Consider the following 26,448-nt stretch of genomic DNA (forward strand, 5'->3'; position numbering starts at 1 on the left):
ATTTGACTGGTTGTTCTGATGACCCTCGATCATCTCATGAAGTCAGAATACCAGGCTTTGGAAATGTTATATCTCTGGAGAGACATGCAAAACAATATACTATATACTCAACTATATACTATACTCAACGGAAAGAAGTCAGTAGCGCTTAGAATTTGGTTTAATAATAACCATTGCAGCCTGCAGGAGGTTCTGGTGGTGACAAGCAAAGACACAATAAAAATAAAATCCAACGATCCAGATCCAGATGTTTAAGGGGTCTAATTTATCTAATAGCGAAATTCTTGCTCTCATAATGTTGCAGGAATTGCAAACTTGGGGATTGATTTAAATAATTTTAATGGAATAGACAAACTTGCTTTGCAATAGGCTTTTTCTGCTAGATTTACCTGGAAAGGAATATAGTCTACATAATCTACAGACAATAAGTTATTATTGAATTTTATTAAGAATTTTATTAAGTATTTATCCTAATTATTTAGGATTATTATCACCCTAGAGGGCCATCATTACCATCCTTTAAAGAGGCTGTAAACGTGGAGCTCCTTTCCTTCTGTTCTGATCGTCCGTCGTAGTTGGAGGTTTGAAGGGGGGACATAAAGTTGTCAGACATTTCCGGTACTGCAGTCTCACCTGCAGGTAGAGGTAAAATGAAGGAAGTAAAAAGTGCCCAGTACTGAAGGTGATACAAGACTGTCTCACGGAAAAAGAATTTGGGTGACACAGATTTCCACTATTTGTTATCTACGTTAGCCCCATAGACCTGGTACAAAACAAAGAGCTGGCTGACCTCATGGTTGAAGACACAGTGGACCAGGAAGATGAAGGTGCCCTGCTGGGAGTTGAGGAACAGGAAGAGAATCTCCAGCACCTTACTGCCATTTACAAAGAACCCCAGAATCCAGGGACAGCCGAGGATGACAATCTGGATCAGGGTTTTAAAGACAAGAGTTCTAGAGTAAGAGAGAGAGAGAGAGAGAGAGAGAGAGAGAGAGAGAGAGAGAGACAGAGAGACAGACAGAGAGAGACAGACAGAAAGAGAGAGACAGACAGAGCGAGAGAGAGACAGAGAGAGAGAAAGAGACAGAGAGAGAGATAGAGACAGAGAGAGAGACAGACAGACAGAGAGAGACAGAGAGAGACAGACAGACAGAGAGACAGAGAGAGAAAGAGACAGAGAGAGAGAGACAGAGAGAGAGACAGAGAGAGAGACAGACAGACAGAGAGAGAGAGACAGAGAGAGAGACAGACAGAGAGAGAGAGACAGAGAGAGACAGACAGACAGAGAGAGACAGAGAGAGAGACAGACAGAGAGAGAGAAAGAGACAGAGAGAGACAGACAGAGAGACAGAAAGAGACAGAGAGAGAGAGACAGACAGAGAGAGAGACAGAGAGAGAGAAAGAGACAGAGAGAGACAGACAGAGAGACAGAAAGAGACAGAGAGAGAGAGACAGACAGAGAGAGAGAGATTTTATACATTAACATTTCAGTTTTAATGCAGGAATGTTTTAGGAGTGATCGTCCGAATGTGAAAACGAGTCGTGTGTTAATTACTTGATTTCTTTGATTTTGGAATGTTCAGTGTTCCGTCCTGCCAGGGTGGTTCTGAGAGTGAGGATGATGATGATGAAGAGGATCAAGTTGAACTGTAAATGTGAATAAGTACAAAATAAAACCGATTTAAGTTCTTGCTCAATAAGTTATTGTTCTGCTCTCCTGACCAAGCATTCTGAACTGTATACTGCACTGTTACCAACACTTTCACCAGGTGGCTTCACTATAATGTGTTACTGTAACAAGTAACACCGTCAACAAATCTAAATCTGTACAACAATATATGTGACGGTCTCCCAGAAATACATTTTAAAAGCAAATATTTACTTATTGAACTAGTAGGACAGGGGTGTCCAGTCACCAGTCCACCTGTCCAGAGCCAGTCTGGTTGCAAGTTCTCCTTCCAACCAAGCAGTAGAGCAGCTAATCAGTTGTTTGGAAAAGTACCTGTACTTTGGTTTGACAGCAGTGAAAGCCTGCAGTCATGCCAGCTCTATACAGGTAAGACTGGACACCCCTTTGCTACAGCAAACTGTAGGATGGCGATCTCAGAACTTACTGTAAGAATAAAAGACACTGGACCCAGAAAGCTCCACACAAAGTTCTTGTCCGTCTTAATCCAGCACCTGCAAACAGGCAAACATGGAATAAATCATCACTGCATATTTATAATTATTCATTTATATTCATAAACAAACATAACATAAACAATTAACCAAATTTTACTTATGAAAATAAATCCCATCTGATGGAGCTTCGCCCGCTCTCCACACTCACTGTTGACTGCCGTAGCCATCAGGAACCAGTCCAGCAGACACGCCCACCACAGTCAGAGGAATGACGTATCCAATCACTAGCAGATATTTCCAAGCAAGCATCTCCTTCTGCTTTGATCTGATCTTTTTGAGGTTCTTCACTGAGAGGAACAGCAGCACAGCTTCAATGAACATCCACACAAAAGCAGAGAGGAAGAGGAAGTGCAGAACACCTGCCAGCACTGCACACAGCAGCTGGAGAGAGAGAGAGAGAGAGAGAGAGAGAGAGAGACAGAGAGAGACAGAGAGACAGAGAGAGAGACAGAGAGAGATAGAGACAGACAGTGAGAGAGACAGACAGACAGAGAGAGAGACAGACAGAGAGATAGAGAGAGAGACAGACAGACAGAGAGACAAACAGAGAGACAGAAAGAGAGAGAGAGACAGAGAGAGAGAGAGATAGAGAGAGAGACAGACAAAGAGAGAGAGACAGAGAGAGAGAAATGCAAGTTTCCTTTGGTTTGAGGAAGGTGCTAGACAAGTGAAACTGATGAGCTTAAACAAGGTGTTGGTATTCTCACCTGATTAGTCCGTATGTACTGCAGGAATGTCTGTGTTAGAAGGAAGAGGAGGTGAGCCAGAAACAGGCTGATGCACAGGTTTATCAGAGGAGCAGCGTTCACTCTCAGGTGTTGACGACAAAGAGCAAAGGTCAGCAGAGCCAAGCTCAGGAACACCAGGCCCACGGCCACTGCCAATGTGTTGAGCAGGTCCAAGAGAGGGTCTCTCTGGAAGCGAACAGTTAGTTCTGCTTATTCTACTTGCAATGTAATCTCAAAACCTGAATATATTTACGTTAATAGAAGATTCAACAATGAAGAAAAATAAGAAAATATCTTTTAGCTCACTATTTACTTTTGAAGAATGTTACAGAAGACACGATGGAAACTGCTCTGCGCTTATATTTAGCTCAGACAAGTCAAATTAATTTTTTAAGGTTTGGATTTTGCTTCTAAAACCAAGCTAAACAAAGTTCTTAATGAAGTTTTCGGTATCTTGGGACGTGGTTGGTATGGTGTAGTGGATAACATCTCTGCCTCCTACGCTGTAGCTGTACCCAGCTGGAGCACCCTACACTGTACCAATAGTCCTTGGGCAAGACTCCTAACACCACCTTTGCCTACTTGTGTAAAATGTAAAATTGTAAGCTGCTCTGGAAAAGAGTGTCAGCAAAATGTAAAAAAAATATCAGAAATCAATGCTGCTGAGAAGCACCAGCGTTATGTATTAAGTCACATCTTCTTCTCTTATTATACCTGTGTTTTGTTTTTTTAAAAAGAATATTATTTGCATAAAAATTGAAAAATTTTTGAGTACATTATGAGGATGTTAATTGACTTATTAATTGATTAATTACAGTTTATTAAAAAAACATTAAAAATATGAGCTCTATATCTCAACCTTTACTGACTCCAAATGAAATACAGACATAACCAATACTGTGTTTAACATAAATTCATTTGATAAAACTTTTTTTTTTTAACTTTTTTTTTTTTTTTTTTTTTTTTTGGTGTACCCCATATACATTACATTTCAAATAATATTTCACCCACCTGTGCTGTGGACAGTTGCATTTGTTCTGTCTGTGTGTGTCATATATTCATTGCATCTATACTTTTCATTTATTTATTTATTTTAACCTTTGTTGTATTTTTAAACAGTGAGGTCAACAGGTCAAAACCAGCTCAAAACCAGCTCAGAACAAAGTGACCGCTGGGCCCTGATTGGTGCTCTGGCTTTGCGCCTCTTTCGTTTTGACATGTTACGTATTTATACACACAGAAACCAAAAGGAACGACAGATTTCTCAGAATGTAGGAGGAAAAAGTCGGATATTAGACTCTGAAATGTAGTGGAGTGAAAGGAAAAAGTCGCTCAGAATGGAAAAACTTAAGTACAGATACAGAAAAAAACTACTTAAGTACAGAAATGAATTACATTTACTCAGTTACTGGTTAAAACCATGTGGTGCTGCCAGTCCATTCAGTTCTCCAACCTTCCATACAATACCAGCAAGAAATCTGAAGCTAGCCTCTACATCTTTTCAAACTGATGCCAACACAACATCAGTGGGCACTTCAACACGCTTGGATGAGAACACTAACTATCACTCATAGCCACCTCTCTAGTACTCACTGCGGATCAAACTCATGATCGTATGACAACAATGCTTAAGTAGCTGGACTACTAAAATAGTTTTTAAAGCTTTGATCTTACATCATCTCCTTTAGGTGGGTTGGTCTGCATGATGAGAGCGAAGGTTGACAGGTGGACACAGGAGCAAAGAGAGTGGCTGCTGTTGGTCTGGAGGAGGGAACACCCATCTACAACCCATTCAGTCTTATTCCAGTACACACAGGACAGCACACTGTTTGGGCTGATTTCCTGGACAAACAGAAGAGAGATGTGTGTGACTAATGGAATATTTATGAAGACATTCGCAGAACCGTTCTACTGGTAGAAACTGAGCCACCACCAAGTTTAAACTAACACGACTACAAGAGCTTATAGAAACACTGGTAGCCTAAGGCAGCTTTGATAAATATTGATAAAAGTTATTTTTGGTTAAATAGTTCAAACTCAATCTTATCAATTTATATAACAATCTAATCTCTGTTTAATGTAAAGATAGCCTATCAACCACTATTTATTATGGATGTCCACGAGATAGTCTCTAGATTCTCTAGATCTTGAGATCATGCCTTAACAATGTTGTTACCTGAAGATCACAAGATAATTAAGTTAAAAAAAAACTTTTGTTATCATGAGGCAGGATAGTTAAGACATGATTTCAAGACAACTGTCGTGTGATCTTAAGATAACAATTTTGTTAAGTCATGATCTCAAGATAAAGAAAATGATGACTACCTCATGGACTTTCATAATAATAGTGGTTTATAGACTAACTACATTAAATAGAGATTAGATTGTTAACTAAATTAATAAGATTGAGTTTGAACTAATTAACCAAAAAAACTTGTTACCAATGTTTACCAAGGCTGCCTTAGGCTACCAGTGTTTCTATAGAAAAAATACAAGTTGTTATCTTGAGATCACAACACAATTAGGTTGGGATCTCAAGATAACAATCCAGAAAATTATAGCCACAGCACATGGCCCCTCCAGACTTCTGTAATGTAGTCTATAAAATATGTTTCTAAGCATAAACAAAACCACATGTTACAATTATTGGCACCACTGCATTTAGTATTTTGTGTATAACAGTTTAACCACAGTAAGTCTTCTCATGTAATGGTCGATGAGATTAGACAACACAGAATTACAGACCATATGTTTTCAGTGGGGTTTAGGACGCTGGACTGAAATGGCCATGTCCTGCTGGAAGATCAAACCATGACAGAGTTTTAGCTTTCTGGCGGGGGCAGCTAGATTTTCATTTAAATGAAGGTACTTCACCAAGTCCATGATGCCACAAGAAGGTTCACAGCCCCAAAAAAACAGACCCTCCACTGTGTGGTTATGGATAATTTTCTAAATAACCATCCTTTTTTCATCAAACCCACCGTTTTGTCAGAATGTTCGTTGACCAAAATTTCACAGCTGACCACAGAACCTGGTTCAAGTCAAAGTTCTAGCACTGTGTCCCAATGATCAAAGTGGTTAGATGAAATAAGGGGCTTTGCTCAGCCATACGTTCCAAATAGTTTGCTGGCATAAATGTGGAATCTAACTGCCGTTTGTAAGACTTTGGTGACCAAAAATGCTACTATCTTCTGCAAATTTCTAACTCTACTAATATGTAAATGTTATTGATCAATGCACTTTTTTTTACTTCACAGAATGTTAAAATGTCAACGTACTGTGTGCAGAACAAGGGGAGGAACATTCAGAACATGCAGGGCAAAGATACAAGAACCACTGATTAACCGACTATGAGAGTTTGATGTACTAAGCATTTTGTGTCAGTTTTAGTTAGAAATTGGGCCGAACATGCCAAACATGATATACTAAACTAGAGCACGAGCCTAAACCCACAGTCTGTGGGCCATGGGCATGGAAAACGCAAGAAATACATTAAACAGTACATCATGAAATGAGGCTGATTTTCTTCAAGATTTAAACATCAGAAAACTCACTGCAGTGTGTTTCAGGGTGAAGTTGACCGGTGTGGTGAGCTGTATGTTGGTGGTTTTGGGCAGTGTTGCTGACACCACATTTGACACCATGGTTTTTAATGTGTTGGTAGCTGTTTTGAAGACACTGGGTTGCAGCATGCTTGGCATGTTGGTGAAGCTCATGAAGGCCACAGCAGCTGATCCTGAAACACAGCAAAATATGAACATCATTATAATCAGCATGTTTTTAAGAAGCAATTTTGTCTGTAGCTTGTGCGCAAAGCTTTAACAGTAAAAAAAAAATCATAAAATGTGATGAAACCAACATGAATAAGCAGCCTTGTGTTTTCTAATTTATGCTGTAGCTTGAATGATGAGTGGACTATTCTTATTTTGTGTGCAAATATCTAAGTAATCCAGTGGTTCCTAACTTAAGACTTAGTCAAATGGTGTTTTCCCAAAAGGCATGCAAAAACATGAAAAGATTCCTACTATACCATTGTTATTCATTGAAATCTGGATAAGGTCGATATCCATCTGTGCATTGTTTAGGCTGAGCTGAAGGATTTCTTTCAAGGAGGCTTTTGGTCCAACTGCAAAGACCTGAACATCTGAGAAATATAAACCATCAGTCATAAACCATATACTACTGTCATTGATGCTACATCAAATAAAGAGGATTTCTTTCTGCAAGCATTTTCTTAAAAGTGAGTATGAATAGTATTGATATCTGTTGAAAAGTAAAAGCTGTTTATCTGCACACGCAAAATAATTGGCAATAAATTGGATCATACCGAAGGGTCCAGCTGTGGAAACAGAGAGTAAAATTAATCATTGGTCTATTTACTTATGTAGTCATTTACCTAAGCTGTTCATAGAGATGTTAACTGAGTCAGTGGTCTCTGTTGGCTTCACCAGTTTAGACACCAGTTTCTCAGTCCTAGTCAGCACTGTGTTCCCATAAGATGCCAGTTCATCTGTACCTAATGTTTCAATTTTCAGAAGCTGCTCCTGGGCATTCAGCACCATGTCTATATACCGTATTACTACCTGATCAATAATCAGAGAGACATTTACATACACATTAACACATTGTATACAAAGGATGACTCTTATATTACTTGCTCTTCATTGTTCCACTACTTACTTCTAGTGAGAGCACTTGAACTGTGATATTCTCAATTTGACTAAAGAGACTGTCAGCACAATTTGTTGTTAAATTGTCCTGAAAGGAGAAGTCATATAAGTGATATATATATCACATAAGTTCCGAAATGATAGTTATCAGGCATTACTTGTAATTAAATCACCACAAACCTTGCATTCATCAGACACCATGATATTTGGATCTGAAAGAGATGAAGCAATAGGAGAATATACTTTAAAACCAAAGTTTTTGTTACCATTTGATGTAAAGTTAATGTCAATTGAAAACCTGACACATATTGAAGTTGCCTTAACAATAAGCAAGTCAACTTATAAAGTGAAACTATATAAACTGTAAGAATAATGGTTATGAATATTGGTCCAATGCTCTCAAGCATTGTAATAAAAGGTGTTACTTTAGCACTTTGTGTTAGAATGTGTTTCAGGTGAATGTGAGGTCCCCATGATTTGCCATTCTTTACTTTGATTATATTCTCATTTTTTTCATCAAATCTTCAAGATCATGTTCTACACGTAAGACTAAGTGGACACTACAGCACCACCTACATGCTAAATAAAAAAAATGCTCCTTCCATCAGACCAGTATAGCTTTATATGTGACATTGTAAACACAGATGCATCAATACCAGTGTTTTTCAAACCGAGTATGATACATATTTTTTAATATACCGAGTAACCTACTTGTGTTGTGTAAATGAGTGCAATGTACCTTAACAGTTAAATCTTTAAGATCTCATTTAAAATCTAAATAAAAATAGAATAGAATGATATGCAAAATCATGCAAACTATATTTTTAAAGGAAAATACTTGAAAGACAACATATCAAATGTTGAAACTGAGAAATGCTATTGTTTTGAAAAAATATGTGCTCATTTTGAACTTGATGCCAACAACACATTCCAAAAAATGGGACGGGGGCATTTTTACCACTGTGTTTCATCATCTGTTCTTTTGTCACTGTATGCGTTTGGGAACTGAAGAGACCAATTGCTGTAATTTTGGAAGTGAAATGTTTTCACCTTTCTTATATGATATACGATTTCAGCTGCTCAAGAGTTCAGGGTCTTCTTTATCATATTTTACATTTCATATTGCACCAAATGTTTTCAGTGGGTGACAGGTCTGGTCTGTAGGCAGGTCAGTTTAGCACAGAGACTCTTTTAATATGATGCAATGCTGTTGTAATACATGCAGAATGTGTATGAAAGGTATTGTATATATATTGTTCAGCATTAATGGTGCCTTCACAGTTGTTCACATGACCCATACCATGTGCACTAGTGTATCTGTAAACCATCATTGATGCTGGCTTTGGAACTGTGCACTTATACCAAGTTGAGTGGTCTTTAGCCGAGAGGACACAGCGTCCATAATTTCCAAAAAGAATTTCAAATGTTGATTTGTGGGACCACAGGTCACTTTTCCTCTTTATCATTTTAAATGAGCTTGGGCCCAGAGAAGGTGGCAGCAGTTCTTGATTCTTTTCATATATGGTTTCTTCTTTGCATTCTTGGGTTTTAACTTGCATCTATGAATGCAGCAACAAACTGTTTTCACAGACAGTGTTTTTCAGGAGTATTTCTGAGCCCCTGTAGTAATTTCCATTACAGAATCATGTCTGTTTTTAATGGAGCGCTGTCTGAGGGCCCAAAGATCATGGCCAGCAAATACTGGTTTTTGGCTTTGGCCCTTACATACAGAGATTTCTCTGAATTCTCTGAATCTTGTAATGTTATTATGTACCACAGATGATGAAAACCAAAGTGCAGCGTTCTTTGTTTCCATGGGGTATGGGAGCAGAAGACCCACCAGAGTACCTCTGGTAACACCACGACACAGGACTGCACTTGGGCTTGTGAGGGTGCTACTTGGACCCTAGAGGATTGGCAACATATGGCATGGTCCAATGAGTCATTTCAGGCTGATGGTAGGGTTCGTGTGTGGCACAGACCCCATAAAGCCATAGACCTCAGCACAGGGCAGGCTAGTGGTGATTTCATACTGATGTAGGGTGTGTTCTCATGCTATGGGTTAGGTCCACTGGTCCACCTGGACATGGCATTGACCGTTTCACTGCTTGGTGACAATTTGCAGCCCTTCATAAACTTCATGCACCGCCGCAGTGATGGGATATTCTATCAGGATAATTCACCATGTCTCCGGGCCCAAATTATCCAGAATTGGCTCAAGCAGCATTCTGGACCGTTCAGATAAATGGCGTGGCCTTCAGGGGATGTAGTGGAGAGTTCCATTCACACCAGAGATCCTGCACCTATAAACGCCACAGTGCTGTGGGTGTGGCTTAACATCCCTCCAGACATCTTCTGTCCACTTGTGGAATCAATGCCACTTCAAGTTGCTGCACTTTGCCAGGCCACCGGGGGTCCTACATGATACTACTTCCTGTCCCATGACTTTTGGTGTGCCACTGTACATTATTATAAAATGATGGTTTTGAACTTTTAAATAAAACCTAAATTTTGAACTTATCTCAAAAGCTATAATCTTGACAAGTTAAATAATAATTACTGATAAAGCTCTAAAAACACATGGCAAGTGAGACCAAATGTAAAATAGATGCAAATAGTATTTTAAAGCATAAATTGGTGTCACCAAACTTTTTTTAAAAGAATGTATTCTATATTTGATATTTTTTAATGAAATCAAATGCATATTTGACTCTGAACCTTAAAACATACCACTGCCTACCACGTTAATCTAATTTTAATAAGTTAATCAAACATAACAATTTTGAGAATCCAACTGGAAACCTACTTGTTCTGTTCAGTTGACTGCGAACGTCCAGTGTTGTTGTTATGATGGACATAGCAGTGCTCACATCTGAAAAGAGGGCATAAAATAACCATGCAAGCTTGATCATTGCTAGTACCACACCAAATAAGCATCAATTCAGTTAAATATAGAGTTCAAATTATTAGTACATCATTGCATTTTATTTGTATTTACATTTTGCACAGCATCCCAACTTTTTTGGAAATGGGGTTGTACATCATAACCTGCTTTGTTTGCGGCTAATGCCTCCAATGAGCTCATGCTTTTTTCACTTCTGTCTTTTGCCCTGTACTTTGCATTAAATGTTGTATAAATGTGTTTATTTAGTGCTTACACTAAATGTATTTCAAATAAACGGGGTATCAAATCTTTTAGCTTTTTTACTTATAGTTGTGTGTATGGGTGGGGAAAGCTGCAGATGCCACCCTCTCTGGATTAATGAAGTACATAAAGATTAAGAAGGTGTGAATATGAATTGAATATCTTTGGCTATGTTAAAGTCTCATTCGCTAATATTTAAAACGAAGATCCTGGAATACAAATTTATTTCAAAAGATATCCAAACAGTAAAGTGTATTAGACAGTATCTTGTCATGTTGAACACTGCCTAGTGTGTTCCTGGCAAGGCTATGTGAATTGGGAGTTCAAACTAGGCTTGGTAGTGGGTGTCAGATGGATGGGATATTGCATTTCCAGAGTTGTGTGAGTATTTAACATTCCTTGATCCACAGTGTCATGTGTATATTAGGAGTACATCACAGAAGGCACTACCCCCCCTGCCACAGTGGACAGCGCAGTGGCCGCCCATGGGTGCTTAATGATCGTGACCAGCAGCATCTGGCTAGAATTGTCTGTGAGAACAGACAAGCGACTCTGGAAATCACATCCACATTCTTTGTTTCCATGGGGTATGGGAGCAGAAGACCCACCAGATTACCTCTGGTAACACCACGACACAGGACTGCACTTGGGCTTGTGAGGTTGCTACTTGGACCCTAGAGGATTGGCAACATATGGCATGGTCCAATGAGTCATTTCAGGCTGATGGTAGGGTTCGTGTGTGGCACAGACCCCATGAAGCCATAGACCTCAGCACAGGGCAGGCTAGTGGTGATTTCATACTGATGTAGGGTGTGTTCTCATGCCATGGGTTAGGTCCACTGGTCCACCTGGACATGGCATTGACCATTTCACTGCTTGGTGACAATTTGCAGCCCTTCATAAACTTCATGCACCGCCGCAGTGATGGGATATTCTATCAGGATAATTCACCATGTCTCCGGGCCCAAATTATCCAGAATTGGCTCAAGCAGCATTCTGGACCATTCAGATAAATGGCGTGGCCTTCAGGGGATGTAGTGGAGAGTTCCATTCACACCAGAGATCCTGCACCTATAAACGCCACAGTGCTGTGGGTGTGGCTCAACATCCCTCCAGACATCTTCTGTCCACTTGTGGAATCAATGCCACTTCAAGTTGCTGCACTTTGCCAGGCCACCTCGGGTCCTACATGATACTACTTCCTGTCCCATGACTTTGGTGTGTCACTGTACATTATTATAAAATGATGGTTTTGAACTTTTAAATAAAACCTAAATTTTGAACTTCTCAAAAGCTATAATCTTGACAAGTTAAATAATAATTACTGATAAAGCTCTAAAAACACCTGGCAAGTGAGACCAAATGTAAAATAGATTTTAAAGCCTAAATTGGTTTCACCAAACTTTTTTTTAAAAGAATGTATTCTATATTTGATATTTTTTAATGAAATCAAATGCATATTTGACTCTGAACCTTAAAACATACCACTGCCTACCACGTTAATCTATTTAATAATTTAATCAAACATAACAATTTTGAGAATCCAACTGGAAACCTACTTATTCTGTTCAGTTGACTGCGAACGTCCAGTGTTGTTGTTATGATGGACATAGCAGCGCTCACATCTGAAAAGAGGGCATAAAATAACCATGCAAGCTTGATTATTGCTAGTACCACACCAAATAAGCACAATCTAAAGCTAATTAAATAATTGATCAAAACTGAATAATAATGAAACAGTGATTTTAAGCCTTTAACAAATCATATCCTTTGAACCTTTTGTTGAAAACAAAAATGGCAATAAGCAATATTATATTTATATATATATATATATATATATATATATATATATATATATATGTATGTATATATATATATATATATATATATATATATATATATATATATATATTCAGAACCCCCCCTGACAACTTACTTGTTGTGTACAGATCAGATCTCGTGGTCAGTTTAGTGCTACTGGCAGCTGTTGTTGTAGAGATTGGCATAATGGTGGTCACATCTGAAGAGATCGTATAAAACAAACTCTAAGCATAATAAATGCTAGAAACACAGGAAAAAAACAGTGTAAAGCTTATAAATCAATTCGAGTACCTGCACAGTAAGCTGCATCACAGAAAGGTGTACTAAAAAACTCATAGACGAAATAGTTTCCTGGACATGCTTTGACTCTAACTGGGGTGGATCTGTAGTAACAGCAGTCAGTTCCTGACCTCCCACAGACTCGGAGAGCAACTATTCCGTCCAACATCTGAGGGTGAGATCCGTTCAGCCACAAAGAGGTTGCAGTACCACATTTGGATAAAGCAACACAGCTCTCCGGCATACGGATGTTCATCCGGTTATACAGCAGCCGGTACCAGCCGTCCCCATTAAAAGATCTGTCACAGTTGGTCCCTCCAGTTGCATTAGTGCCTCTCCAGGGTTGATCCAAAGATGTGTAACTGTTGCAAGGATCATTGCTAGGAGTGTCCAAAGCAACTGTCATGAAAAGAGTTGAAGATATACAGTAATGTCAATCACTCATCTGAAGTAGTTTGCTGCACACAGTTTTAACATTTTTTGACAGTCATTCATTTGCTGTGGTACCCAGACATACATTTATGGCATTTGGCTGACGCTCTTATCCAGAGCGACTTTCAATTTGATCATTTTACACAGGTAGGCCAAGGTGGTGTTAGGAGTCTTGCCCAAGGACTCTTACAGGTATAGTGTAGGGTGTTTGAACCCCAGTCTATAGTATAGAAGGCAGAGGGGTTAACCACTACACTATCCCAACAACCAAAGACTGAAAATCAATCTGGACCATTAAGAATGAAACACCGAAACAAATATTTTCTGCAATTATCTCATCTAATTATTAATAAATAAATGATTATGATTTTCTGTATCTGTTTAAAGCAACCCATTGCTAGTCATATACTGGCTAATGTTTTAGAGTTCTGCTGAAAAATTAGTTAAAATGTTCACTACCAAAACAGTCACTATCAAAACATTTGACTCAAAGCAAAAGGATTTTAGTCTCAGTGTGTTTTCAACTTTAACATTGAACTAGCTCAATGGAATTATCCGTATTCAGATATTCTATGCAGACATATGCTGATGGTCACTGTAAACCTTCCCTACATCAGTGCTTTCGATTGTTCTTCTATAGGGGACCTTTGCTTGCCTGTCCCTGACACCACTTCACCTCTGGCCTTACTTCCTACTGTTTGTAGTTATTGGCAGTCTGTTGTGTGAAGCTGTCTGTAAGTTTATTCAGTTAGCTGGAAATGCAACCATCATCTGAGACTAACTGATATTTCCCGGTAGAATATCTTGAGATAGTTCAATGTTAAAGTTGAAAACACACTGAGCAGTGTTCAGTTTTGCTAGAAAACATCTTGAAGACTTCTGGAAGAATACTCTGTGGACTGACAAGACAAACTTCCAACTTTTTGGAAGATGTATATCCAATTACATCTGGCGTAGAAGTAACACAGCATTTTAGAAAAGAAACATCAACAGTAAAATATGGCGGTGGTAGTATAATGGTCTAGGGCTGTTTCGCTGCTTTAGGACCTGGAAGACTTGCTGTGGTAAATGGAACCATGAATTCTGCTGTCTACCAAAAAATCCTGAGGGAGAATGTCTGGCCATCTGTTCCTGATCTCAAGCTGAAGCACACTTGGGTTCTGCAGCAGGACAATGATCCAGAATACACCTAAGACATTAAGATTAACTAAAATTAAGACATTGGAGTGGCCTAGTCAATGTCCAGACCTGAATCCGTTTGAGATGCTGTGGCATGGCCTTAATAATGCAGTTCATGCTCAGAAACCCTTACAAAAATTCTGCACTGATGAGTGGGCCAAAATTCCTCCACAGTGCTGTAAAAGACTCACTGCCAGTTATCGCTAACACTTGATTGCAGTTGTTGCTGCTAAGGGTGGCCCAACCAGTTATTGGGTTTAGAGGGCAACCACTTTTTCACACAGGGTGCTGTAAGTTTGATTTCTTTTTCCCTTAATAATAAAGACCTTAATTTATTAACTGCATTTTGTTTACTTGTTATCTTTGTATAATATTTAAATTTGTTTGGTGATCTGAAACATTTAAGTGTGACAAACATGCAAAAGAATACGAAATCAGGAAGGGGCAAACACTTTTTCACATGAGCAACTGTAGTGTTTTCTTGGAGTGACCGGTATTTTACCACAGAGACAGACTACACCTGAGCCACAGGTCTCTCATTCTTTCCAAAAATATAGAGAATTTATACCATTTCTACTATTGCCCTCCCCCCTGCCCCCCGGGTCCTAACATTATTAGTCATCAAACCCTGAGTATTAATAAATCAAAGGAAAATGTGCACAATCAAAAACCAAATAATTTACTTCGCTTGCCCCCCAAAAAAAGTTCCCCTCAAACACAGTGTAGTAGGCAGAAAATTAAACCTCACTCTACTCAACATAAGGTCACTAAATAACAAAAACCTGCTGGTTCGAGATCTTATTAAAAAGCCTAAGCTAGATTTTGTTTCTGTCTGAAATGTGGCTGTCATAATGGTACAACAACTCTACTTAAAGCTGCTCCTGAAAACTACAGATTTATGCCTGCAGTAAGATGGGCAGACGAGGAGGAGGATTGGCCTGCAGTTATAATAGTGACTATTTTACTGCAAAAATACCACTATTGGTGAATTCATGTCTTTTGAGTATGTTGCTGTCAACCTTTTCAATTGTAATGTACAGACCTCCAAAGCAAAATAAATTTTTTTGGTAAGAAATTGTGGAATTATTACCAGTTGTATCCACAAAGTATGATGAGATCCTTCTACCTGGGGACTTTAACTTGCATATTGATGATACTAGTGCATTATAATCGATTAGACTTCCAGAGACGTTTTCATATGAATCAGCACATGGGCAGCTTTACCCACAAGCTCAGTCACGTCCTGGATCTGGTGATCACTAAAGGTTTAAACACAACCATGTCCCAAATCTCTATTTTCAAATCTGATCAGTTCTGTATTTATGGGGGCAGTCGTGGGCTGGAGGTTAGGGATCCAGCCTCGTGACCGGAAGGCCACCGGTTCAATCCCCAGAGCCAACAGCACATGACTGAGGTGTCCTTGAGTGTGCTCACTACCCCCTAGTGTGTGTGTGCTCACTAGTGTGTATGTGGTGTTTCACTTCACGGATGGGTTAAATGCGGAGGTGAAATTTCCCCGTTGTGGGACTAATAAGGGTCATTTAATTAAGTAATTTTCTTGAAATCAATTTAGAAGTAAGGATGAAAGCACCTGAAAGTCACGTTTTAAAAAGCCTTACTTTGACTTAAACAGTTGAGAAGTTTAAAAGCATTTATACATAGTAGTTCATTGAATACAGATCTGACTCCATCCTGTAATGATCTGGTCTCTGGTCTAAGTGGTAGATTATGGGTAACCCTTGACATTCTTGCTCAAGTCTATTGGTTAAAAAAAAAAAAAAAAAAAACTTGTAGAATGTAGAAATAAACCATCTTAAGAGAAAATGTTGGAAATCAGATGCTTATGAAGGAAAACTAAACTGCAGGTACATTATGATATTCTCAAAGATCAGATCTCTGTCTATATCAATGCTATGAAAATATCCAGACAGTGTCTCCAGTGTAATTAATAGAGACAAAAATAATAATAATAAAAATCCTTTTTTTTCACCCTAGACCAACCAATCAACCCCAGCTTTTCTGCTAGTGTGTCTCATGCTGATTTATTTTAAGATCTGTGAAGAGTTCACAAGTAATTTTTAAAATAAAATAAACCCGGGTACAGCTCAGCTAACTGAAACTAAATCTCCTGATAAGCCACCTACATCAGTAATGACATCTTTCAAGCTCTGTCTCATCCTGTTGATCTTTTAATGTAATCTATCACTTTAGTTTCATTCTAAATTAATTCTTATACTTTATGGTATAACTGTTTATCACCTGTCTGTAAAGCACTTTAAGCGTTGAATGTTATATAAATAGAATGTTATTATTATTATTATTATTTAAACAGTCTCTAAAGAAAATGTATTACAATTATACCATCAACATTTTTATATAAAATCTCAGAAGACACATGTCGGTTCACTAGTGATTTTGGATAGTAAATAAAATGCGTTTTTTGGTATTTTATTTTTTATTTTTACATATTGTAATCTCTGACGTCTATCACCACTATCACCATATGAGGTGAGCAACTTGTTTAACATCTGAGAAACATTTTGCAGCAAACCAAATGATGCTTTAGATAAAAGTGGAAATGCAGCTACATAATTGAGAGATTTTACCTGAGCAGTATGTAGGCCTTGGAAATAACACAGCTGGTTGGACAAGTCTATAGACATAGAACTGTCCTGGGCAGGCTTTGACTTGGATTGGGTTTGATCTGTAGGAATTACACTGCCTGCCATCAGTCACATAGCCGTATGATCCATAGATTTCTCGGGTGACAATGCCATCCTGCGGTTGTGGATGAGATCCTCCAAGGAAAAGTGGTGTGTAACCACCACATACAATGTAATTTGCACACCAATCAGGTTCAGGAATCTGAGCACTTTTTCCCTGAAGATATAGCCGATACCAACCATTCCATTTAGCAACTGTGTCATCATGACCACGGTATATTGTGTAGGCTAGACCATCCATTATCCTCCATTCATCATCAAGAACAGTGTAGACATTGCAAGGGTCAAACACAGCATAGTCTGTTGTGGAGAAAAAAATCATTAGATTAATTATTTGCTATGAGTTAAGCTTATTCCTGTAACCTTGTATGTGCTATATGGACAAGTTTTTCAGGCACATTCATTGTGCACAGTTAAATAAAGCAGACAGCCATGCATTCTCCATAGACAAACATTGGCAGAAGAATGAGACATACTGAAGAGCATAGTGACTTTAATCATGGTAGCAGGTAATCATGCACCATGCCCAGGAGAGGGTTACTGGGTCTTACCCCTGGAGCCAGTCAAGGCAATGTTGGGGGGAACCCTGTGGGCCCACAACACACAAGGTCCAGCTTGATGGACTAGGCAGTGAGAGATGGCCGGAAGACCTTTGGCAGCATGGGCCCCTGCGGCAGAAATTGACTCTTGGTACGTGGAATGTAACCTCACAGGCGGGGAGGAGTCAGAGTTTGTGAGGGAGGTTGAGAGGTATAAGATATAGTTAGGCTCACCTCCACCCACAATGCCAGCTCTGGAACAAAACTTTTTGATAGGGGTTGGTCCCTCTTCTACTCAGGAGTTGCACAGGGTGACAGATGCCTGGCAGGTGTGGGGATACTCACAAGTCCCCAACTGGCTGCTGTGCAGCTGGAGTTCATCCTGGTGGATGAGCGTGTGGCCTCAATATGAATTAAAACTGCAGAGAGGAAAACTGACTGTGTGTGTCTTTAGGCACCAAACAACAGTTAGGAGTATTTGGCTTTCTTGCAGTGAATGGATGGGGTACCGTGAAGGTACCGTGAAGGACTCCATAGTCTTGCTTGGAGACTTTAATGCTCATGTTGGCAATGAATGGGAGACCTGGAGAGGGGTGATTGGGAAGAGCGGCCTGCCCAAGTATCTAAGTATAACTAATTATAACTTCTATGCTAGGCATGGATTGTCCATAACAAATACCAAGTTCAAACACAAGGATGTTTATAAGTGTACATGATGCCAGAGCTCCTTGTGTCAAAGGTCAACATCTTGATCTGACTTGGTAACATATGTTCTGGGCACTTTGGAGAGAAGCTGAGCTTTCAATCAATGGTAAGTTGGATCGGATGGCAGGGAAGACTCATGGTCAGACCCAGGAGGTCCAAACGAATAGTGAGGGTGTGCTGGGAACAATTGTAAGAAGCCCCTATTCAGAATAAATTTAACTCCTACTTCCGGGAGAGCTTTTCTCATGTTCTGGAGGAGCTAGGGTAAATGGACTCTAAATGGACCCAGTTCTAAACCTCTGTCATAGAAGCTGCCAGACATAGCTGTAGCCAAAAGTTTGTTCGTGCCTGTCAGAGCAGTAACCCAAGTGGTGGGTTGTCCTGGTGGACACCAGTGGTGAGGGAGGCTGTCAAGCTTAAGAAAGAGGACTTTAGGGACTGGATGGCCTGGAAGACTGCTGACTATCCCAATGGATAGAGAAGGGCAAAAAAGGCAGCAGCAGTGCAACAGTGGTGGAAGCAAAATCCAGGCTGTGGGAGGAGTTTGAAGAGGCCATGGGAAAAAAAACTTTTGGCCAGCTTCAAGGAGGTTCTGGACAATTATCCAGTGACTAATGTTTGGGGTGACTTTGCCTGACATATATTTGGCAGGGGTGGAGAAACTCAGTCAGGGCCAGAGGTTTCTGGTGTGTCGGGTTTCATTTCCCTGGTGGAGGTCACTGAGGGAGTTGGTAAGCTCCTCAAAGGCAAAGCATCAGGAATGGATAAGATTCGCCTGGAGATTCTTAAGGCTCTGTATATCGTGGCTGACACCCCTCTGCAATATCGCATAGACCTTGGGAACAGTACCCTTGGACTCGCATACCAAGATGGTGGGGACTGGAGGGTGTGTGGCAACTACCAGGATATCACCCTGCTCAGCCTCCCTAGGAAAGTTTATGCCAATGTGCTGGAAAGGAGTCTCTGACTGATAGTCCAGCCTAAGATTGAGGAGTTTCAGTTTCAGTACTTCAAATAATATCCTGATAGCCTATGTGTCAAAGACTGTCCTCTAACCGTTGAGTTGTACTTGTCATTGGCCTGACACTAATAGTGGTTCATCTGTTAAAAGTAGCTTTGACAACAAGTAATACACAGTATATTAATTTGGGAAACGAGAGAGCCAGCAGTCTGTATCCAAAGTAGAACATATTCAGAATCCAAAAAAATGTAGAGATCTTTTGGACACCTACTAGACACTGCAGTAATAGTTGCAGTCGTTGGGACGATGTTTGGACTGATAGTATTCACATCTGAAAAAAAGGACATAGTAAAACAAATAAAGGCCATATAAACAACACTAACACCATTATCAACACTCTTAGTCAATGCTTGTAAAATCAACATATCAAAATACCTGCACAGTATGCTGCACTGCAAGTAGTCTTGACAAACTCATAGACATAATAGCTTCCTGGGCATGCTTTGACTCGAATCGGGGTGGAAACAGAGGCGCAGCAGTCACTTCCTGAGCTCCCACAGACCCTGCAATTAACTATTCCATCCACTATCTGAGGGTGAGGATCATTCAGCCACAGAGTGATATCAGTACCACATCTGTACTCATTAACACAGCTCTGTGGCATACGGATGTTCATTCCATAATACAGCATCCGGTACCAGCCAGTCCAGTTGAATGGGCGGTCACAAATGTTCAGCTGGGTGGTTGTATTAGTGGCTCTCCAAGGATTGTCTAGAGCAGTGTAGTTGTTGCAGGGGTCATCAGAAGTAGCTGTTAAAAACAACATAAAAATGCATCAGTAGGGAAATGTATCCAGTAACATCCAAACCGATAGAAGAATTGTAAACTGTTGTCTGGTTGAAAAAGGACTCTGTATTTAATATCACACTGAATACTGGCCCTGCTAAGACACTGTTAAAGTGTAAAACAAAGTAAAGTGCATCAATATTGAATGGTACAACAGGCATACACACTCTATAATCAGACAGTGTCATGTCAAAACCCTATTGAAGGTCATCTGAAACAATTACTATATGACCACCATTAAGAACAGCTGTGAGAAACAACTGAGAAATGCACCAGATCTTCAACAATTTTTTTGTCAAAACAGTAATGATGATGATGATATATTTATTTATATTACACTTTTCATGCTGGTGGCAGCTCAAAGTATTTTACAGACAGGGATAGAGCTTAACAGTATAAGTTAAATTAAAAGAAATGATGAAAAATAGTAAAAAAAAAAAAAAAAAGAAAAAAGATCAAAATTAAAAAAATAAAAACCAAGAGATAAAGGTTTTTTTATTAGAATTAAATGCTAATATGGTTCTTCAAAGGTTCTTGGGTAACGTAAGAGGTTCAATTTAATACGATTAATGACTGTGTAAAAGAGTGACTGTTGATTAACTTTCTCCTATTCAACTGGGACAAAATGGATTCTTCTTGGTCCAAAGCTGCTAGAAACCAACTGTTTAAAACTTAATAGTTTCTCAGTTAAATTAGGTATATCTGTATAAAACATTGCTATCACGATTCATCCAGGTCTGTCCTTCGATTGACATTAAAACAATATTACTAGAATAGCTTTCCTGCATCTCTGCAATACAGTTACAATGTCAAGCCTGTAACAATAGAAGAACCCATTTCACAAAGCACTTTTTAATCATACAAACACTTATTTGCTTCACTAAAGAATCTTTGAAGAACCAACTTTTTAATTGTGTACAAATGCAGATAATTGACCCATACACCGGATCTCCTGTCAGTTTGGGCAATCAGGGATGATCAGCTTTAACATATTTAATTCACTTGCTCTTCAAAACTATTTACTCTGTATAAAATTGCATAAAACTTTATTAACATAACCAAGAAACATGTATCACTTTAGTCAAACCTCTATAGTAAACTGTAGGTTTCACTTACAATTATTTTGTGTGTTGGTCAATGTGATTGTAGTTATTAGAGCCATAGTGACCCCTGGTGGAAAGATAAAGAATTACTGAGTGCAGCTGTGCAGAAAACATTCAAGATTCAAACAAAACATTAAGAGCCCCAGACGGGACAGGGTTAAAAAAAATTTATTCTGAAGAAAGCTAGTAGGCTAGGGGCTCACTGAAACTCTCTAATGTGTTCTGATGTGCTTAGTTTGAGGTGATGATGGACAGAGATGTGCTCTATAGGTTTTATTTAGGGTGTGTGTTATGAGGACATTACACATAGCTTCTCTTCACAGCGGGGCATCATCTTGTCTTATCTATCTTGCAAAGCAAGAGTCTAGAAATGCATCTGTTGTAGAAACATATTTAAAATAAATTTAAAATGAAACAGAAAACTAAAGTTTTTGTTAAAATACGATTAACTTGTTGAGTGAATTAAGCCTTGGGTACAGCACAGAGACGTGGGGCATGGCCTTTCCACAACAGCCTTGATCTTGGGTGGGTCAATGCTCAACCAGCCTTTAGATACCACAAAGCCCAAAAAGGTGACTGATACCGATTGAGCTTCACCCAGAGGTGATTCTCAAGCAGAAGCTGGAGAAGCTACTGGACATAAAGCATATGTTTGTCTGCCGAATGGCTGTAATAAGAATGTTGTCAAGGTAGACAAACACTTAGTGGTTCAGAACATCATGCAGGACCTCATGAAGCACTAAGAGACTGTGGGGGCATTCATGAGCCCAAACAGCATTACAATGTACTTTACTGCCAAATAATGTTATAAATGTGGCCATTAATCTCCAGGGTGCATCCTAATGAGGTTATAGGCACTGCACAGGTCCAGCTTAGTAAAAACTGAGGCCTGCTGCAGTGCCTTGAATTCTGAGGTCATTAACGACAAGGGGTAGTGATCTTTGATGGTAATTTTATTGAGGCCCAGTAATTAATGCAGCATCTAAGACCATACCATTCTTATTTTTAACAAAGAAAAACCTGGACCTAGTAGGTGAGGTGCATGGTTAAATGAAGCCCAGGACCAATGTCCCCTTGATATACTCCTCCATGGCTGTTCACTTGGGGCCTGAAAGAGAAAACAGGCTCCCTTGCAGATGGGTAGTGCTAGGGAGGAGATTTATGGCACAGATGTAAGACCAGATTGGAGTCAGGATTTGGGCTTGGTGTTTACTAAAGACCTATGGTAGATCATGGTAGACTGCCAGGAGCTGGGATATGGCAGATCTGCCAGCTCAGTGGATTGGGGCCCTAAGTGATCAGCTTGCCCACAGTAAAGGCACCTGCCTTCTTGTATGCAGGAATCCCATTTTGGAATAGGCAGCTTGGGTGATTGAGGGCTCGGGGTCCTTGGAATTGGGATACTGTACAAAGGGGGCACAGGATGCTAGTCTCTGCAGTGCTCTCATAGGCAGTTATACAATGTCAAGGCAAGCTTTATCAATCCTAAGTAGGAGCCTTTTAAGTGGCCAGCTGATACTTCACCTCTCTACTGAGTCCCTGCTGGAAGGCAGCCATTAGTGCCTTGGCATTTCAGTGATTTTAAAGAGAGAAATAAGGCTGCACCTTGAAAGAGCAACCTCAAGATGCAGAGGCAAGTGTTTTTATCATGAAGGAGAAGGGCAAACAAAGGAAAACCAGGAGGAGTGCCTTCAAACAAAAGTGGACTTCAGAAAACATCAGGGGAGGAAGCCAATACAAAGGACAAAGGAGGCTTTTTTATGCTGATGCTCACTATTTGACTTGAGAGAACCAAATGCCCAAGACCCTTAGCTCAAGAGCACAATACCAGAGATTACCAGCTTTGCCAATAGACACGTGCACATGGTGGCGTGAACTCATGACTGAGCAGGGAATTGCATGTGAACTCTCCTTAAATCAAGTGAGCACAGCTGATCATTGTTGGTCAGGGGCAAACTAGCAGCAGACCAAGATGTTCCAGCAAAATAATTTACAAAAATGTTTTCTTTTACAGTCTGTTAAAGCTATTCTACCAAAAATAACAAAAAAAACATATATATATATATATATATATATATATATATATATATATATATATATATATATATATATATATATATTTAATAAATAAAAACTTTTAATTTAACTAAACTTCTGATCATTTAAAGTATAATTTCCGAAGGGCTCTTAAAGTTTAGTAGACAAAATCTATAACAAAAACAATCACAAATTGACAAATATGAGTGGTAACTTTAGCTACTTTCATAAGAATGCACAGGGCCATTCTGATTGATCACTTGCACTAAGCATACCCACAGTTACTCAACATAATGAAAGCTATGCTATGACTTACTTATAGCCATGCAGAGTGTGTATGTAGAAACTCTTCCTAATTACTGAGTTAAAGTTTGTCACACCCATTGCTAACAGGTGTATAAGGTTTGGCACAGTATTGCAGGACTGACTACAATGTTCCAAACTGCTTCAAGAAGCAACAACAGCACAAGAATAGTGCATCAAGGGCTTTGTGAAATGGGTTTCTGTGGCTGAACAGCACACAAGTCTAAGATCACTATGTGCAATGCCAAGCGTTGGCTTGCATGGTGTAAAGTGATGTAAAACATGCTGCCACTGGACTTTGGAGAAGAGATAATGTATTCTCTAACGTAATGAATCACACTTCACTATCTAACAGTATGATTAATGAATCTGGGTTTGGCGGATGCCAGGACATCGCAACCTACTGGAATGCATAGTGCCAACAGTAAAGTTTGGTAGAGAAAGGATAATAAGAAGGGTAATGTTAATGCCACAGCATACAAAGATGTATGTGCAATGCCCCAGTACTATTTTTTAGAGCTACTGTTACTGCAACTATTTTCAACTGACTTCTGGCTTTTCTTTTACCATCCTTGTTATTAGTCTGAGAGAAACTTTGTATGGTGTTGTTTTCCATTGACAATTAGTTGGGGTTCCATGAACTTCCACTTGCATATCCAACCAGTTGTACACACAGGGCTCTGTAGCCTGCCCTGTTCATGGTATATGTGCTCCTTCACCGTAACTATGGTTGCTACATGTTGCATGAAGACTTCCCAACTAATGTAATAGCAGCAATGATAGCAAGATATTAGACTGATCTTATTTCCCCAATATGTTTTGTCACAAGTGTCCACAATATAAACAATTCATACAACTGCCAACAAATAGAATAAAATAAAATACTCCATGGTTCCCTAAGATATTTTGTTTGTCTTTGAGGGGAAAGCAATGTTCTGGAAGGTGCCCAATATAACTAAATGTATGAATTTAAAAGGCGAAAAAACACACATTTAAAAAAAAAAAAAAAGTATTAGGACCTTCCAGGACTGCAGTCTGACCCCTGAGTAAATGCTTTTAAAGCTGCACTAATGTAGATGTATTGAGATTCAGCATTCAGTAAATTCACAGGCTTAACTAGCTAAAACAGTTGAACCTATTAGAAATAGATTACATTTAGCATCTGCTTTGATTTCTTGAACTGAGCTTTATTTTGATAACGACCAAATTAATAAGGACAAGATCAGACGCTCACTAGGTCAAAAAGTAAAATTAATAGCAGCAAGACATCAGACTTAAAAGAGATAAACACTGAATACCATTGTAATTGTTAGAATGACTCTAAAGCTATGATTAATTAACAGTTTTAAAAGCAAAATGTACCTTTACAGCTAAATATATAAACAGATTCCTTTCCACATATGTATAACATTTATTTACAATTTTACTATGCTCTATTATAAAAAAAAATATACTCACATGCCAAAGATCCTATATTATTTTTGTTCATTTTAAATAATCTTCTGGGGAGATGTTCTTGTCTGCAGAGCTTCAGGTAATGTGCCTTCTGATTTTCACAAGATGTGAAATATGTTTTTTTTTCCTTAGGTGTCATTAGTTCACATTTCTTTCCATAAACAAATGATGTGGTTTTTGAAATGTGTTCATTCCCTGCTATGTCCTGTTGAAACAAAGGACTGTGTTTTGTTGGCCCTGGGCCTTTTCCATGTAACACATGTATGATAAATGTAATATGAAAATATCTGCCATAAGATAATTTCAATAAATTAATTTGTTTTGTTAAATTGGTTTTTGAAATGTGTTCATTCCCTGCTATGTCCTGTTGAAACAAAGGACTGTGTTTTGTTGGCCCTGGGCCTTTTCCATGTAACACATGTATGATAAATGTGATATGAAAATATCTGCCATAAGATCAATTTATTTGCATATTTTATAACATACCCCACTAACCGAAAGGTCACATTTCACTGATATAAATATATCATACAAATAGAACCTGTAACAGTTTCATTATAGGCTAAATGTCTTATTCATTTTTTATGTTTTGGGAGATCATCTTGTTTGTTTCAAGCATATTTTTTAAACAAACCAACTCATTTGCCAATATGTCTGTTTTGATTTTGTGTTGTCGCTGGATTACACATCACTAAGCTTTCATGCTGGACTATTTTCTGGACTATACGGTCTTCCTACCTGATCTTTGGAGTCATATTGCACTGCTCTTGGACTGTCTAACATTTTGGATTTTTGCTTACCCTCCGGATCACTGGACGTTTCCACCAACACAGCCTTGCCCTGCCGTGCCTAGAAGCCTTCTCTCCTGTTACCCTCCCCAGAGCACTCTGTTATTTGGCCCATTTGGTAAGTAAATATCCCCTACCTTGGCAGGCACTGTCTGATGGCTCTGTTGTGTTGTGGACGTAGGGCCAGTGAGGTTTGCAGTACAGTTGGCTGATGTTGGGTATTGGAATACTTGCTTTGAATCTCCCAATCATGGTACTTGAGTATACATCAGCAGACTTACGTAGCTGGAACTGCCATTTACGCCTTGATTCAGAGATTTACTGGCAGATGTTTTGAGTGGCTTTATAGGAAAATTGGCCTTACTCTATATTCTTTAGCCTATGCATACCATATGACTAGATACAGAGATGCTTTAAATAGTGCACGTTCCTCCTATCTATCTTTGGTGATCCACTGTAGCTCATGCTGACCCAGGACCCTTTTCAAAATGTATTGACAAACTACTGCAGTCCTCTATAGTAGCTTCTTGTGCTTCTGCTAAATTATGCA

General features: G+C 39.1%; 2 protein-coding genes across 2 annotated transcripts; both read right to left on the bottom strand.

Moving 5' to 3' along the window:
• Positions 1 to 519: 519 nt before the first annotated feature.
• LOC108411216 (adhesion G protein-coupled receptor E3-like) lies at positions 520 to 7,664 on the bottom strand. Its single transcript, XM_017682677.2, has 11 exons — positions 7,593 to 7,664; positions 7,309 to 7,495; positions 6,943 to 7,056; positions 6,467 to 6,648; positions 4,587 to 4,754; positions 2,892 to 3,098; positions 2,333 to 2,565; positions 2,115 to 2,181; positions 1,556 to 1,647; positions 791 to 953; positions 520 to 633 (listed from the first exon to the last, which is right to left on the bottom strand). Exons 2-11 carry the CDS (start codon positions 7,472 to 7,474, stop codon positions 520 to 522), a joined length of 1,506 nt encoding a protein of 501 aa, XP_017538166.2. The 5' UTR covers positions 7,475 to 7,495; positions 7,593 to 7,664.
• A 1,813-nt stretch (positions 7,665 to 9,477) lies between these two features.
• Positions 9,478 to 26,150, bottom strand: LOC119264678 (uromodulin-like). The gene is made up of 9 exons (XM_037543300.1): positions 26,036 to 26,150; positions 19,802 to 20,176; positions 19,638 to 19,697; positions 17,045 to 17,461; positions 12,840 to 13,226; positions 12,664 to 12,747; positions 12,287 to 12,352; positions 10,389 to 10,454; positions 9,478 to 9,488 (listed from the first exon to the last, which is right to left on the bottom strand). The coding sequence occupies exons 1-9, from the start codon at positions 26,148 to 26,150 to the stop codon at positions 9,478 to 9,480; spliced, it is 1,581 nt and encodes a 526-aa protein (XP_037399197.1).
• Positions 26,151 to 26,448: the final 298 nt, after the last annotated feature.

Source organism: Pygocentrus nattereri, chromosome 12, assembly GCF_015220715.1.
Source record: "Pygocentrus nattereri isolate fPygNat1 chromosome 12, fPygNat1.pri, whole genome shotgun sequence".
Classification (NCBI taxonomy): domain Eukaryota; kingdom Metazoa; phylum Chordata; class Actinopteri; order Characiformes; family Serrasalmidae; genus Pygocentrus; species Pygocentrus nattereri.